Genomic DNA, 14,790 nt, shown 5'->3' with positions numbered 1-14,790 from the left:
AGATCATTCCACTGTTCAAAACTGGAGACAAACGCCTCTTTACTAATTACAGGCCCATCTCTATTCTCCCACAATTCTCAAAAATCTTAGAAAAAGTTTTCATCAGCAGGCTGGATCATTTTATAGCAAAACATGGTTTACTTACAGACAATCAATATGGATTCCAAGGCAACCAATCTACATCACATGCATTAATTGAATTAATGGAAGAAATAACTAACTATGGATAAAAAGAAAGACAAAAATCTCTAAAAGCATTTCAGTCATAGCTAAAGCACGACACTATTTAAACAGCAAATCACTCCGCACTCTGTTCTGTTCCCTGGTTTCACCGTACTTTATTTATTGCATAGAGGTCTGGGGCAACACATTCAAATGTTCATTAGAGCCATTATTCATCCTTTAAAAAAGAGCCATAAGAATCATTAACAAAGTCAGTTACATTGAACATACCAATCCATTATTCATAAAGTCAAAAGTAATCAAATTGCAAGACACTATAGATTTAATGACAGCACAATTTATGTATAAAGCCAGAAATAATTTATTGCCAAAACAGCTACAGATAAGGTTTCATGATAGAGAAGGAGGTTACGAATTGAGAGAGCCATTAAAGTTCAGAGTACAAAATTGCCAGACTACAATCAAAAAACATTGCATAACAATCTACGGAGTGAAGCTATGGAACAGCCTGAGCACGGAAATGAAACAATGTCCAACCATCAACCAATTTAAAAATAAATACAAACTATCGATTTGGGCCAAATACAGGGAAGAGGGGTAGCATGGGTATTGGAAAACAGTCCTATCTGTTATTATATAAATATAGATGATTGAATTTTTTATTGATTATACGGTATTAATCATAATGTATTGATGATTAAATCATTGACTATTCTGATTATTGCATTTTAGCACAAGGTATTATTGTTCTGATTATTGTGCATTATTACATAAGTGTAGTAATGTGTGTGTGGTCTATAATTATGGTATATAAGTACATAGGTATAGAAAATCTGTATTATGAATAGATAAAAGAGATAGGGGTTAGGATTTGAAAAGTTCTTTAACTTCTTTCAACTCCTTTTCGAGCTGTCCTAATTGTTGTTATTTACGACTTGCTTGGGACATTTTGTTATTGTCCTGTTTTCTTTTTCCTTTTCTTTTTCCTTTTATATTTTACTGATATATTTTTCTATTTTTAAGCTCGAAATAAAATTGATCAATCAAAAAAATAAAAAGCTGCCTTGTTGACTGCCGCAACCGAGTTGCACCACTTAGTGTTAAAACTAAGAACTACAATACATTGAAGTTCAAGTTTTCTTGTCTGGGCCATATTTCATTATTGCCGTAATTTTCGGACTATAAGTCGCTCCGGAGTATAAGTCGCACCAGCCATAAAATGCATAATAAAGTGAAAAAAAAAACATATATAAGTCACACCGGAGTATAAGTCGCACTTTTGGTGCAAATTTATTTGTCAAAATCCATCACCAAGAACAGACATGAACCAGCAACAACAGGCTAAACGATACGGTATGCTAACGTGACATATACACAAACGAGAAGCTGAGAACGGGCCTGACGTAACATTCAGAGTTATTCAAATCAGTATTACATAAATAACACGTTTATCAAACCATCTGTGTCACTCCAATTCATAAAATCCATCGATCGTCCTTTATGTAAACAATGCCGCATATTCGCCGCGCTGCTGACGTCGGACTCATTGTAAGTTGCATTTCTAATTATTCCACAGACCCATGTAACGATAAAGTATATTTCAAATAACAACAATATTATCAAACCATCTGTCTCACTCCTAATCATTAAATCCATTGATCAAATTCCTCGTCCTTTTTGTCAACAACGCCGCGCGCGCGCCGCACAGGTCTTTTCAAATGACAAAATGACCAAATATAAGCCACTTAGGCAGATATGAACAACTCTTAAAAACACAAATTCTGCCTTTCATTCATATCTGAATAGTCCGATAACATTGAACAAACCGTATGAAATACCTTAAATTTAGAGAAATGAGTTTAAAATTATTTTTGCCTCATGAACATTTTAAATAGGAGTTATAAGTAATGCAAGGTTCTCTGTTATTATTAAAACTTAAAACAAGTGAATTTTGCTCTTGTCATTTACAATATCTTTCAGAGAGTAATAATTTGTGTCACGACTACAGGTTCATAACATCAACAGTATTAATTTAACAGTAATATTTAATACCGTATTGGCCCGAATAAAAGACAATTTTTTTGCATTGAAATAAGACTGAAAAAGTGGGGCTCGTCTTACATTCGGAGTCTAGACATTATACCCATTCACTTGTGCGCAGCGGTAAGTTAAAGTAGCTGGTATCGACTGAGTATGTTGCTGTGATCGTGTGCGTCTTTGACAAAAAGTGAGTATATACATTTCATTGTTACTACTGTTCACTGTTGTGCCGTTTGTCCGATTGCGGTTTGTTTCGTGTGCGTGCCACGCTGTTTGATTGACAGCTCCGGCGCGCTCCTTTGAGTTTGCCTCGCATCGTACGAGTAGCCGTTACGCAGCGGCACGTCAACTAACGGTCGCCAGCAAATGTATTTTGTTGTCTCGATCGATGACTTATGTTTGGTGTGTTGCCGAGAGTATTTCATTTATGATTATTTAGTATAGCAGAACAGTTATGCGCAGTTAGTTATGTAATGTGTGCCGTCTCACTAGTGTTGTGTGATGTCAGAAGTTGAGCATTGACTTACGTGCTGTATTTCTGTCTGTTGCAGTTGTCTGTTGTCTCACACACACACACACACACACACACACACACACACACACACGCTTCATACAATAATGAACAAGAATCACATTCACACACCCATGTACACGACACACACCTGCTCTCACATCCTTACGATGAAACGTGTGCCAGTTTGCCTGTATGCCCCTATGAACCACAGTGCCTGTTACTTTTTTCCCAATAATTCAGTAAAGCAATCAAAACTGAACCACGTCTTCCCTCCTGTGTTCTGACCGACACCCGGGGTCGAAAAGAGCATAACCATCCGAGCCAACCCCCTACACAATCCTCAGGCTCCCCAACAATAGCGGTAGCAGTTTGCATTATTTTATTGCAATGTTTTTCCTTATTCAGATTTGTTTCAAGACTACAGTGACAGTTAGACTTCACTTTGATGGTTAATGAAGTTATTGCAATTTTGTTGTTTTATCACAGTAGATTGATTTATTTACATTTCAAAAAACCAGAAGCCATTCATTTACAATACAAATGTGATTCCACTTTAGTTTACATATTTAAATGTTCAGATATTAAGATGTGATACCCAGTTTTTGCATGATTTGAATGAGGCAAAATAACATGCTTTTTTTCTCAAATATATTGTTATAATCATTTGTTTCAGATGTCCTGTAATTATTTTCTGTATAAAAATTTAATTTGGCGTTCAAAAAGTCTTTTTTCAAACTTGAGTCTTGAAAAAGAGGGGGTCGTCAAATAATCAGGGTCGTCTTATATTCGGTCCAATACGGTATTAAGTAATATTTACTTTTGACTCACAGCCTCGTGTGAAGAATCGCTGTTGTGATGCCAGTTCAGCTTGGTCACTCCCTGTTAGGTTGTCGTGTGTGTTAGCATGTTTAGTCTGATAGTGTCTCTTTAGGTTGAAATCCTTAAACAAGGCAACCGTCTCTTTACAAATGAGACAAACACAATTGCCTTGATTTTCAGTGAAGTATTGTAATTCCCTTTTCTCTTGAAAGCGACAGCCTTTCAATGTCAAATTTCCTCGTTTTCTTTGCAGTCGCGAGAGCAGAAATGAGTGGAGAGGAGTGGTGCTGCCACCCTTTGGTAATAGGACGAATTACAGTTTCAAGTTTTATGATTATTGTATTCAGTTTGACAGTGCAAGCGGGCCATAAATAATACATTATAAGACCGAAGCTGCAGGCCGTATGAAATCTGACCGGGGACTGGATTTAGCCTGCGGGCCGGACTTTGACCCAGCTTTCTAACACTGAGTCCTACATTACGCTGCAAAATTTGTTGGTAGTCTTCAGACTTTATAATGCTATGCACACAGTCAAGCAGTCCAGTCAGTGCCAGAATTAGAAAAGTGACCCCAGAACATCAGGGAACCTCCGCCATGTTTGACTGTAGGGACAGTGTTCTTTTTTTGAAGGCCACGTTTTTTTCCCCCCTGTAAACTTTGTGTTGATGCCTTTTTCTCAGGTAAGTTTTGGCAAACTCCAGCCTGGCTTTATCCCATGATCATACTTACTCTGTGAGGCAAGATTTTGAATTCCAACTTTAGAGCAGTTAATCATTTTCTGTGTTTATTACACTTTCAAATGATCGCATGTTACTTTTAGCGAATTGTTTTTTGACCCATTCCAACTTTGTGTAGGTCTAGCAGTGGTTCTTAACCTTGTTGGGGGTACCAAACACCATCAGTTTCATATGTGTATTCACCGAACCCCTCTTAAGTGAAAAAGGAAATGTTTTTTTTTTCAAATTCAAGACGGGGCTGCTCGGTGGCACACTGGTTCGCACGTCTGACTCCCAGTTAGGAGGGTGCTGGTTGGAATTCACCTCCAACCCTCCCTGTGTGGAGTTTGCATGTTCTCCCCGTGCCCGCTTGGGTTTCCTCCCACTTCCCCAAAACATGGTTAGTAGGCCAATTGAGCACTCCAAATTGCCCCTCGGTGTGAGTGCGAGTGCGAATGGTTGTTCGTCTCTGTGTGCCCTGCGATTGATTGGCTGGCAACTGGTTCAGGGTGTCCCCCGCCTACTGCCCGATGACTGCTGGGATAGGCTCCAGCACGGCCGCAACCCCCGTGGAGACAAGCGGTATAGAAAAAGGATGGATGGATGGATGGATGGAAATTCAAGACAGATGTTTTTTACTGGTGCACAAAATGAGCCATGCATGAACATCACCTTGTTCAAAGAACAAAACCAACACAATGCATGAACTCACAACAAATTACCGTAATGTTTGGACTATAAGTCGCGTTTTTGGTCATAGTTTGGGTGGGGGGGCGACTTATATTCAGGAACGACTAATATGTGATTTTTTTTCAAAAATTTTCAAAATTCAAAAATCCGCAATGTAGTGAAACCGCGATGTAGCAAGGGATTACTGTCATTTGAACTGCAAGTTAAAGTCCCAATGATCCAATGATCATCGTCACACACACATCTGGGTGTGGTGAAATTTGTCCTCTGCATTTAACCCATCCCCATGTGATTTTGATCCATCCACTGTGGGAGAGGGGAGCAGTGAACAACAGCGGTGCCGCGCCCGGGAATCATTTGGTGATCTATTCCAATTCCAACCCTTAATGCTGAGTGCCAAGCAGGGAGGCAATGGGTTCCGTTTTTATAGTCTTTGGTATGACCCGGCCGGGGTTTGAACCCACAACCTTCCAGTCTCAGGGCGGACACTGTACTACTTGGCCACTGAGCTGGTATGACGTCACCCATGCCGGGCGGCGGCTGTTTACATAAAGGGCAAAGGATTCGATCACGGGATGACGAAGATGACGAAGGGCCCCATGTACTACCGGCATCATTAGCGGCTTTGTTTGTAAGTGACATGAGGACAAAGAGTTTGAAAGATTTAATGATTTGGAGTGACACGGAAGGTTTGAAAAACTATTATGGCACGCCCGGTCCTTCTCGACGGGAGCTCTCTTTCACCTCCGTGGATGGAAGTCAGGGGCCGGCGCTCGGCCGGGTGGCTGTCCGGGGACGGTGGATGGGGCTCGGACATGGCTTTTACCCACGCCCGGTCCTATTTATGGATCCCTCTTCCACCTCCGTGGCTGGAAGTTCAGTAGTTGTTGGCTCGTTGAACTCTTGTTTTGTTAAATAAAGAGCCGTTTACAAAACCCACGTCTTTCCTGGTACTTTGTTAACGCTACAATATAGTTATATACTAGATCTCTGCAGCGCACGCGCAGCGTTGTTGACATAAAGAACGAGGAATTTTATCGATGGATTTAATGATTTGGAGTGACACAGATGGTTTGAAAATATTGTTTTAATATGATAGTTATTTGAAATGTATTTTATATATCGTTATATGGGTCTGTGGAATAATTAGAAATGCAACTTACAGTCCGACGTCAGTGCCGCATATGCGGCGCATACGCGGCATTGTTGACATAAAGAACGATTGATGGATTTAATGAATTGGAGTGACACAGATGGTTTTATAAACGTGTTACTTTTGAAATAGTTATTAGAATAACTTGAATGTTACATCAGGCTTGTTCTCAGCTCTTCGTTTGTGTTTGTCGTTGTTATTCCACAGATCTAGTATATAACTATATTGTAGCGTCAACAAAGTCGACTTCCAGGCGTGCGGCGGCGTGGACTTCCATTCCTGGAGGTGGCATTTCTAGCCACGGAGGTGGAAGAGAGCTCTATAGAATCAGACCGGGCGTGCGTAAAAGCTATTTCCGAGCCCCATCCACCGTCCCCGGACAGCCACCGGGCCCCTAACCTCCGACTTCCATCCACAGAGGTGAAAGAGCTCCTGTCAAGTAGGACCGGGCGTGCGTAAAAGCCATAATATAATAGTTTTTCAAACCTTCTGTGTCACTCCAAATAATTAAATCCTTCAAACTCTTCATCCTCCGTGTCACTTACAAACAAAGCCGCTAATGATGCCGGTAGTATGTGGGGCCCTTCGTCATCCCGTGTCCTTTATCTAAACAACCGCCATGCCACTGACGTCACTCCAAATTCAAATTACAGCAATCCCTTGCTACATCGCGGTTCGTTCATCGCGTTTTTTTTTTTTGAATTTTGAAAATTTGTGAAAAAATTCACATATAAGTCCCTCCCTCCTCAGTATAAGTCGCCCCCCACCCAAACTAAGAAAAAAAATGCGACTTATAGTCCGAAAGTTATGGTAACTAGATTTAAGGGGTTTCTGTCTCAACAAGATATGGAAAAACTTATTCATGCATTGATTTTTAGTAGGTTATATTATTGTAATGGCATCTTTACAGACCTTAACAGAAAATCCATCAGGCAGCTGCAGCTGATCCTGAATGCTGCTGCCAGAGTCCTCACAAACATCAGGAAACTGGACCATATTACACCGGTCATTAGATCGCTGCACTTGCTTCCTGTGAGTCAAAGGATAGATTTTAAAATCCTACTGCTGGTCTACAAAACGCTGAATGTTCTCGGACCAAAATACATGCTTGATCTACTTGTTCCTTATGAAGCATCCAGACCTCTCAGGTCATCTGAAACTGGCTTGTTGCGTGTCCCAAGAACAAGAACCAAGCAGCATTCAGTTATTATGCTCCTCACCTGTTGAACAAACTTCCCATAGATCTGAGGTCTGCTCAAACTGTTAGCTCCTTTAAATCAGGGCTAAAAACGTTACTGTTTACCCTGGCGTATTCTTAAATTAAATCCTCTCTTTTTAAATTTTATTCTTGGTTTTGTAAGCATTATATTCTGTATTTTTTCCCTTTTTTATGCTCTATGTTCTTTGTTTAATCCTTTTTATGTAAAGCATACTGAGTTGTCTTGTGTGTGAAATGCGCTATATAAATAAATCTGCCTTGCCTATATGAAGGGGCTGTCACAGCGCAGGCAACTTTGGGGTACTGGCACATTTGGGCACTAGCATATTCGGGTACCTGCTCATTAGGATTTTGATTGTTTTTCGACAATGTCACGATAAACTTCTAACATTGGATTTTTTTTCCCCCCAAGCCTAGTGCATTGTGTTATGAATAGCACATTACCGAAATGGACGAGATTCCACTCACCTTCAGTCTTCCCATGAACCGCACTGTGGAGAAAACAGCCACCAGTACAGTGTCTATATGCACCACAGGGAATGAGAAGTAATCATTTACTGTAGTTCTCGCCTGCTAGGATAATGGGAAGAAACTTCCATCCATCCATCCATCTTCTTCCGCTTATCCGGGGTCGGGTCGCGGGGGCAGCAGCTTTAGGAGGGACTCCCAGACTTCCCTCTTCCCAGGCACTTCATCCAGCTCATCCCGGGGGGTCCCAAGGCGTTCCCAGGCCAGCTGAGAGACAAAGTCTCTCCAGCGCATCCTAGGTGGTCCCCGGGGTCGCCTACTGGTGAAACATGCCCCCAATTCCTCCCAATCACGCCCTTCCAGTTCTCACTGTCATTGCCCACGTGAGCATTGAAGTCACCCAGTAGAACGATGGAGTCCCCAGAAGGAGTAATCTCCAGCACTTCCTCCAGGGACTCCAAGAAGGGTGGATACTCTGAGCTGCATTGACACAAACAACAGTCAGGACCCATCCCCCCACCTAAAGGCGGAGGGAGGCTATTCTCTCGTTCACCGGGGTGAAGCCCAATGTGCAGGTGCCCAGCCGGGGGGCATTAAGTATGCCCACACCTGCTCGACGCCTCTCACCGTGGACAACTCCAGATTGGAAGAGAGTCCAGCCCCTCTCGAGAGGGCTTGTACCAGAGTCAAAACTATGTGTGGAGGCAAGTTTGACTATGTCTAGTCGAAACTTTTCTGCCTCACACACCAGCTCGGGCTCCTTTCCAGCCAGAGAGGTGACATTCCATTTCCTTTGCAGCCGGGGATCGGATCGCAAGGTCCCCGCCTTTGGCCGTCGCCCAGCTCACTTTGCACTTGACCCCTTTGGCCCCTCCTACAGGTGGTGAGCCCATGGGAAGGGGGATCCACCTTTTCTTTTCGAGCTATGCCTGGCTGGGCCCCATGGGAAGAAACTTCCACCAATGATTATTTTTAAGAGGAAGACCTTGCCCCAAAAAATATTTTCCAACCGGCGTCGTCATTAAAGCTAATTCGAAGGAATGGATGGATGGATGGATGGATGGATGAGGACAAGATGAGTGAGTGGCTGAGAGAAATTTACATCAAGAGACTGGGGGGCTGATTTACGACTCGATGCGCATTCATATCACAGATGGTGTCAAAAAACAAGTGAAGAAAACTAATTTGGAGCTTGCCGTCATTCCGGGTGAATTAACAAAAAAAATCCAGCCGCTTGATATTGGTGTTGACAGGGCATTCAAAGATAGAATCGAGCTGTGTGGGAGCAGTGGATGGCAGAAGGTGAACACACATTCACACAAAACAGAGAGAGAGCGTCGGGCGACTTATGCCACTATCTGCCAATGGATTGTGGAAGCCGAGGCTGATATCAGTCTCAACTTTTGTCTGAGCTTTCGTGAAGGCAGGAATAATATCTGAACTGCCAGTAAATAGCAGTGACACTGATAATGACGACAGGGAGCCAGGGATATGAATGAAACTGTTCAATTCGGACACAGAAGAGGAAGAATTCGACGGATTTGTGGACGAGGATATGTAAATATGCACATTATCGTTTGAACAACGTTGTTATTGTGCAATCTTTGTATTGTATGTTGAATTGTATATAAGGTTTGCCGTATATAAAGTTTTACTGAATACCTCATTGACTGGTTTGACTGGATTCGTTTAGCACAGCTCTATCTAATGGATGCATAACGCACACCCAGTTTGATGCAGTAGTTTCTATTCTATGCGCTTTTTAATCCGGTGCGCCCTATATATGAAAATATTTATAATAACATTCAATGAAGGCCTTATTATCCAGTGTGCCTTATAGTACAGAAAATACGGTAGTTGACTTTTGGTCGCCACCACAGGCTACATGTTGTTGTTGTTGCTGTTTTTTAATCTCTTTGGTGTTTTTTTGTTTTTCTTCCCACAGGCATTTTTCCATGACCCTCCCGGCCAGTTTTAGAGGAAAAAACGCAACTCGACCAGATTATGAGCACCAAAATTCCAACCTCTACGCAATCTCTGGTTTGATATTCAGCATCTCTCTGAAGTTTAAACTGGATTAAACCCAGTCTTTTTTGACTGAGTTCTTTATTATTGTTTGTCAAATTTTTCAAATGAATTAATAATGAATAAAAACATGCATGGTTGGCCACATAAGCGCTCTCAAAATCAGAATTTCCTTTATTACCTTTGTCAGTGAAGGAGTTCACAAACTAGGAATTCTTACCGCAGGAAAAACTTCCTCTGCTGGGCCTTCTTGATGAGTGAGCTGATGGTCGGTTCTCAATTCAGGTCCTGGGTGATGGTGGTGCCCAGGAATTGGAAAGAGTCCACAATGAGGATTGGGGAGTTTGTGAGGGCAAGAGGAGATGGTAGGACTGTGACTTTCCTGAACTCCACGATCATCCCCACTCCAGGTTGTTGATTCAGAACCAGGACACTAGCTGGTGCGCCTCTCTCCTGCAGGCAGACTCATCACTGTCGGAGATTAGATCAGTTTAACAAACTGGTTGCTGAAGGTGCAGCTGTTGGTGTACAGAAAGGAGAGCCAGAGGGAAAGGACACAGTTCTGGTTGGATCCGATGCTGATAGTCCAAGTGTCCATGACAGTTGTCCCCAGCCGCACGTGCTGTTTCCAGTACATCGGGAAGCAATCCTGGGAGGATGGTGTTAAAGGCAGAACTGAAGTCCACAAACAGGCGTAGTTTCCTCAGGAGTCCAGATGCTGTAGGATGAAATGGATGGCCAGGTTTACCATGTTGTCTATAGACCTGTTGACTCTGTAGGCAAACTGAAGCGGGTCCAGGAGAAGGGCAGTGATGGCCTTGAGGTGTTGAACTAAACGCTCAAAGGACTTCATGACTACAGACATCAGCACCACTGGCCTGTAGTCATTTAGTCTTTGAATCCTTGGTTTCTGGGAGAGGGAACAATGGTGTAGGCTTTGAAACAGCCCAGGACATTGTTTGACTCCAGTGACGTGTTAAAAATGTCCGTAAATACAGGAGACAGTTTGCTGGCAATGTCGGGGTGTCAGGAGAAACATCATCAGGGCCTGCAGGTTTGCAGGAGTTCAACTTCGGGAACTGTCTGGGCAAGTCCTGTTCCAGGATGCAGAGGGCACAGGGATGGAGGAGGGGGTGTCTGTGTTGGCCTTTGATGAAGTGGCCTCAGTGTGGGGAGAGGAGGGTGTGACTGAAGAGTCCAGTTAGATCACTGGTTCTTGACCTGGGTTCGACTGAACCTCAAGGGTTTGGTGAGTCGGCCACAGCGGTTCGGCAGAGCCTCCACTGCGAAGGTCCGAACACACCTAATTTATCGTGTAAATTCGTGATAACGCATATCTGAACTGCTCTTGCAAATTTTTCTGACTATAAGTCGCTCCGGACTACAAGTCGCACCAGCCATAAAATGCACAATAAAGAAGAAAATAACATATATAAGTCGTTGCATTTTTGGAAGAACTTTATTTGACAAAATACACCACCAAGAACAAACATGAGTAGGCAACAACAGGCTAAACGATACAGTATGCTAACGTTACACAAACACAAACGAGCAGCTGAGAACGTGCCTGACGTAACATTAACAGTTATTCAAATAACTATAACATGAATAACACGTTTATCAAACCATCTGTGTCACTCCAAATCATTAAATCCATTGAAATCTTCATCCTTTGTGTAAACCACGGCACTTCTGACCCCGGAAGTGTGTGTGTCCCCCCGTTGACGTCAGTTTCAGTTTAGTGGTTTGCCTGTTTGAAACGAATAAAAAAATTCAAATTATTCCACTGGGCCATATAACTATATATAAACTATATATCAAATAACTCTGAATCATTAAATCTATCAAAATCGTCCTCTGTGTCACTTAAAAAACAAAACGCTGCTGACTCCAGAAGTACATGCGGTGCTGACGTCAGACTCGTCATCAGTTGCGGCTCCAATTATTCCACAGATCAATATAACTACCGTATTGGCCCGAATATGACGACCCTGATTATAAGACGGTTATCAAGACTCAAGTTTGAAAAAAGACTTTTTGAAAACCAATTTTAATTTTTATACAGAAAATAGTTACAGTACATCTGAAACAAATGATTTTAACAATATATTTGAGAGAAAAAGCATGTTATTTTGCCTCATTTAAATCATGCAAAAACTGTCTATCACATCTTAATATTTGAACATTTAAATATGTAAACTAAAGTGCAATCACACTTGTAAAAGAATGGCTTCTGGTTTTTTAAATGTAAATAAATGAATATACTGTGATCAAACAACAAAATTGCAATAACTCCATTGACCATCAAAGGGAAGTCGAACTGTAACTGTAGTCTTGAAACAAATCTGAATAAGGAAAAACATTGCAATAAAATAATGCAAACTGGTTTAAACTTGAGAGTAACTGAGATCTGTCATGTCAGAACATTATTCCTCACAAACATCCTCTGCCTCACTGTGCTCAGTGTCACTGTCCCCGTACGCGCACACCCTCCTGTCGAGCTCTTGAAAGCGGCAGCTCTGAGGACCACGGAAAGCGTTTCTCTGATTATGAGCATTTTTAGGCAATCTTTTTGAGCTCTCCATCTCCGTACATTACACTCTGTAACACCATATTTCACAGCTGCTTTGCAATTCTTTGAAGACTGCCTCATTTATCACCATCATCTTGAAGTTTGCATCATAACTTCTCCTCAGCTGGGCGATCTTCGACCCACTTTTCTCCAGATTGTCGCTACGTTTCTCCATTTTCTGTTATGTCTTATTTTCTTCTCTTTTCTTTCTTACCACTATCTTTTTAGTTTTCTTCTTCGTGCTACCGCTATTTTTATTTTCATTCTTCGTGACAGGGGTTCACTTTGGCCTGTGGTGTTAAGTTCGGCATTCACTTTAAAGATACCTGGCGCCATCTAGCCTTGTGAATGTGTATAATGTAAGACGAACCCCGCTTTTTCAGTCTTATTTCAATGCAAAAAACACCGTCTTGTATTCGGGCCAATATGGTATATTTGTAGCGTTACCAAAGTACCAGGCAAGTTGCGGGTTTGGAAACCGGCTCTTTATTTCACAAAACAAGAGCTCAACATACAAGCCAACACACAGTGTGCTCTAACAAAGCACCCCGGATCGCTCCCCCCCTCCTACCTGTGCTGCCTTTACGGCCTCCCTGAACAATCGGAAACTACTGAACTGTAACAATATACAAGTTGCTACACTAAATAAACTATATATCAAATAACTACAGTGGTTCTTAACCTTGTTGGAGGTATCGAACCCCACCAGTTTGATATACGCATTCACCGAACCCCTCTTTGGTGAAAAATAAAATTATTTTAAATTCCAGACATCATTGTTTTTACTGGGGCTCAAAATGAGCTGTACATGAACATCACCTTGTTCAAAGAACAAAACCAACACAATGCATGAACTCAAATTACACACCTGCAAATCAGCATGACTTCTGGTGTTTCCTTTGCAAGACCAGTTCAGATATGTGTCATCACGAATTTACATGATAAATCAGGTGTGTTCAGACCTCTGCAGAAGAGGCTCTGCGGAACCCTGAGCCCGACTCACCGAACCCCTAGGGTTTCGATCGAACCCGGGTCAAGAACCACTGAACTATAACATGAATAACAAGTTTATCGAACGACCCGTGTCACTCCAAATCATTAAATACATCAAAATCTTCGTCCTCTGTGTCAATCTCTGTCTTTTGTATTATAAACTCATTGGATTGGAACTCATTGTCAATTTTTCCACAGGCCTATGCGCCCTCATGCGGTTTAAAGTGAAAATAACGTGAATTGATCAACTATACTAGCAAGTAAGTAATGTGTTAATGATCAAGTAATAATGTGTTAATAATTTCACATATAAGTTGCTCCTGATTATACGTAAGTCACTCCCCCGGCCAAACTATGAAATAAACTGCGACTTATAGTCCAGAAAATACGGTATGTAATTTATTGTGAGTTGATGCATTGTGTTGGTTTTGTTCTTTGAACAAGATGATCATGCACGGCTCGTCTTGTGCACCAGTATGAATTCACAACAAATTGCATACCTGCAAATCATTGTGACTTTTGCTGTTGCCTTTGCAAGACTAGTTCAGATGTGTCATCACGAATTTACATGATAAATCAGGTGTGTTCGGACCTCCGCAGTGGAGGCTCTGCCAACCCCCTGAGACGGACTCACCTTGGGTTCGGTTGACCCAGGTTAAGAACCACTGCTCTGGACCCCGCGGACTTCTTTTTGCCCATCGGGGTCACTAAAAGACCAGCGTTCTCCGAACAAAAGTTTCGAGATGGAACGTAAGATACAACTTGGTCGACAAGATTGAACTTTATTCATCCCACAGCGGGGAAATGTACTTGTCACAGCAGCGTACAAGAGTGCAAGAATAGAATATAATAGAGAAAAGTGCCAAATGTAAAAATGGATAAAGACGAGCCCCACTAGTAGCGGTAGAGACTAACCACATGATAAGGTGCCACGCATGTTGTAAAGTCTGACAGCAGTGGGAATGAAGGACCTGCAAAATCTCTCCTTCTTACACCGTGGGTGTAATACTCTGCTGCTGAAGGAGCTGCTCAGGGACCGCACAATGTCATGGAGGGGGTGAGAGGTGTTGTCCATGATGGATTTCAGCTTAACGTCCTCCTCTCACCCACAACCTCTATGGAGTCCAGGGGACAGCCCAGGACAGAGCCCGCTCTCCTGACCATCTTATTTAGTCTCCCCCTGTCCCGGTCCGTACTGCCCCCACCCCAGCAGACCACAGCGTAGAGGATGGCTAAGGCCACCACAGAGTCATAGAAGGTCCTGAGGAGATCCCTGCACACACAAAGGACCTCAGTCTCCTCAGCAGGTGGAGGCAACTCTGGCCCTTCTTTTACAGGGCGTGAGTGTGATCAGTCCAGTCCAGTTTGTTGTTAAGGCGAACACCCAGGATTTTGTA

General features: G+C 42.3%; 1 protein-coding gene across 6 annotated transcripts in view; it reads left to right on the top strand.

Annotated features, from left to right (window-relative positions):
* Window positions 1-14,790, top strand: part of mvb12ba (multivesicular body subunit 12Ba) — an 80,207-nt gene that overhangs the window by 54,315 nt on the left and 11,102 nt on the right. For all 6 annotated transcript variants that reach the window (XR_015067682.1, XM_085925433.1, XM_085925435.1 and 3 more), the window contains one exon: window positions 9,749-9,843. Coding sequence is in view for 5 of the 6 variants with exons in the window: in XM_085925433.1 (XP_085781559.1) it covers window positions 9,749-9,843 (95 nt within the window). In the remaining variant the exon portion in view is untranslated. The remainder of the gene's footprint in view (window positions 1-9,748; window positions 9,844-14,790) is intronic.

The sequence above is a fragment of the Syngnathus leptorhynchus genome, chromosome 12 (assembly GCF_054491065.1).
Source record: "Syngnathus leptorhynchus isolate UIUO chromosome 12, UIUO_Slep, whole genome shotgun sequence".
Lineage (NCBI taxonomy): Eukaryota > Metazoa > Chordata > Actinopteri > Syngnathiformes > Syngnathidae > Syngnathus > Syngnathus leptorhynchus.
Note: the sequence above shows the minus strand (reverse complement) of the source record. Positions and strands in the feature narration are given on the sequence as shown.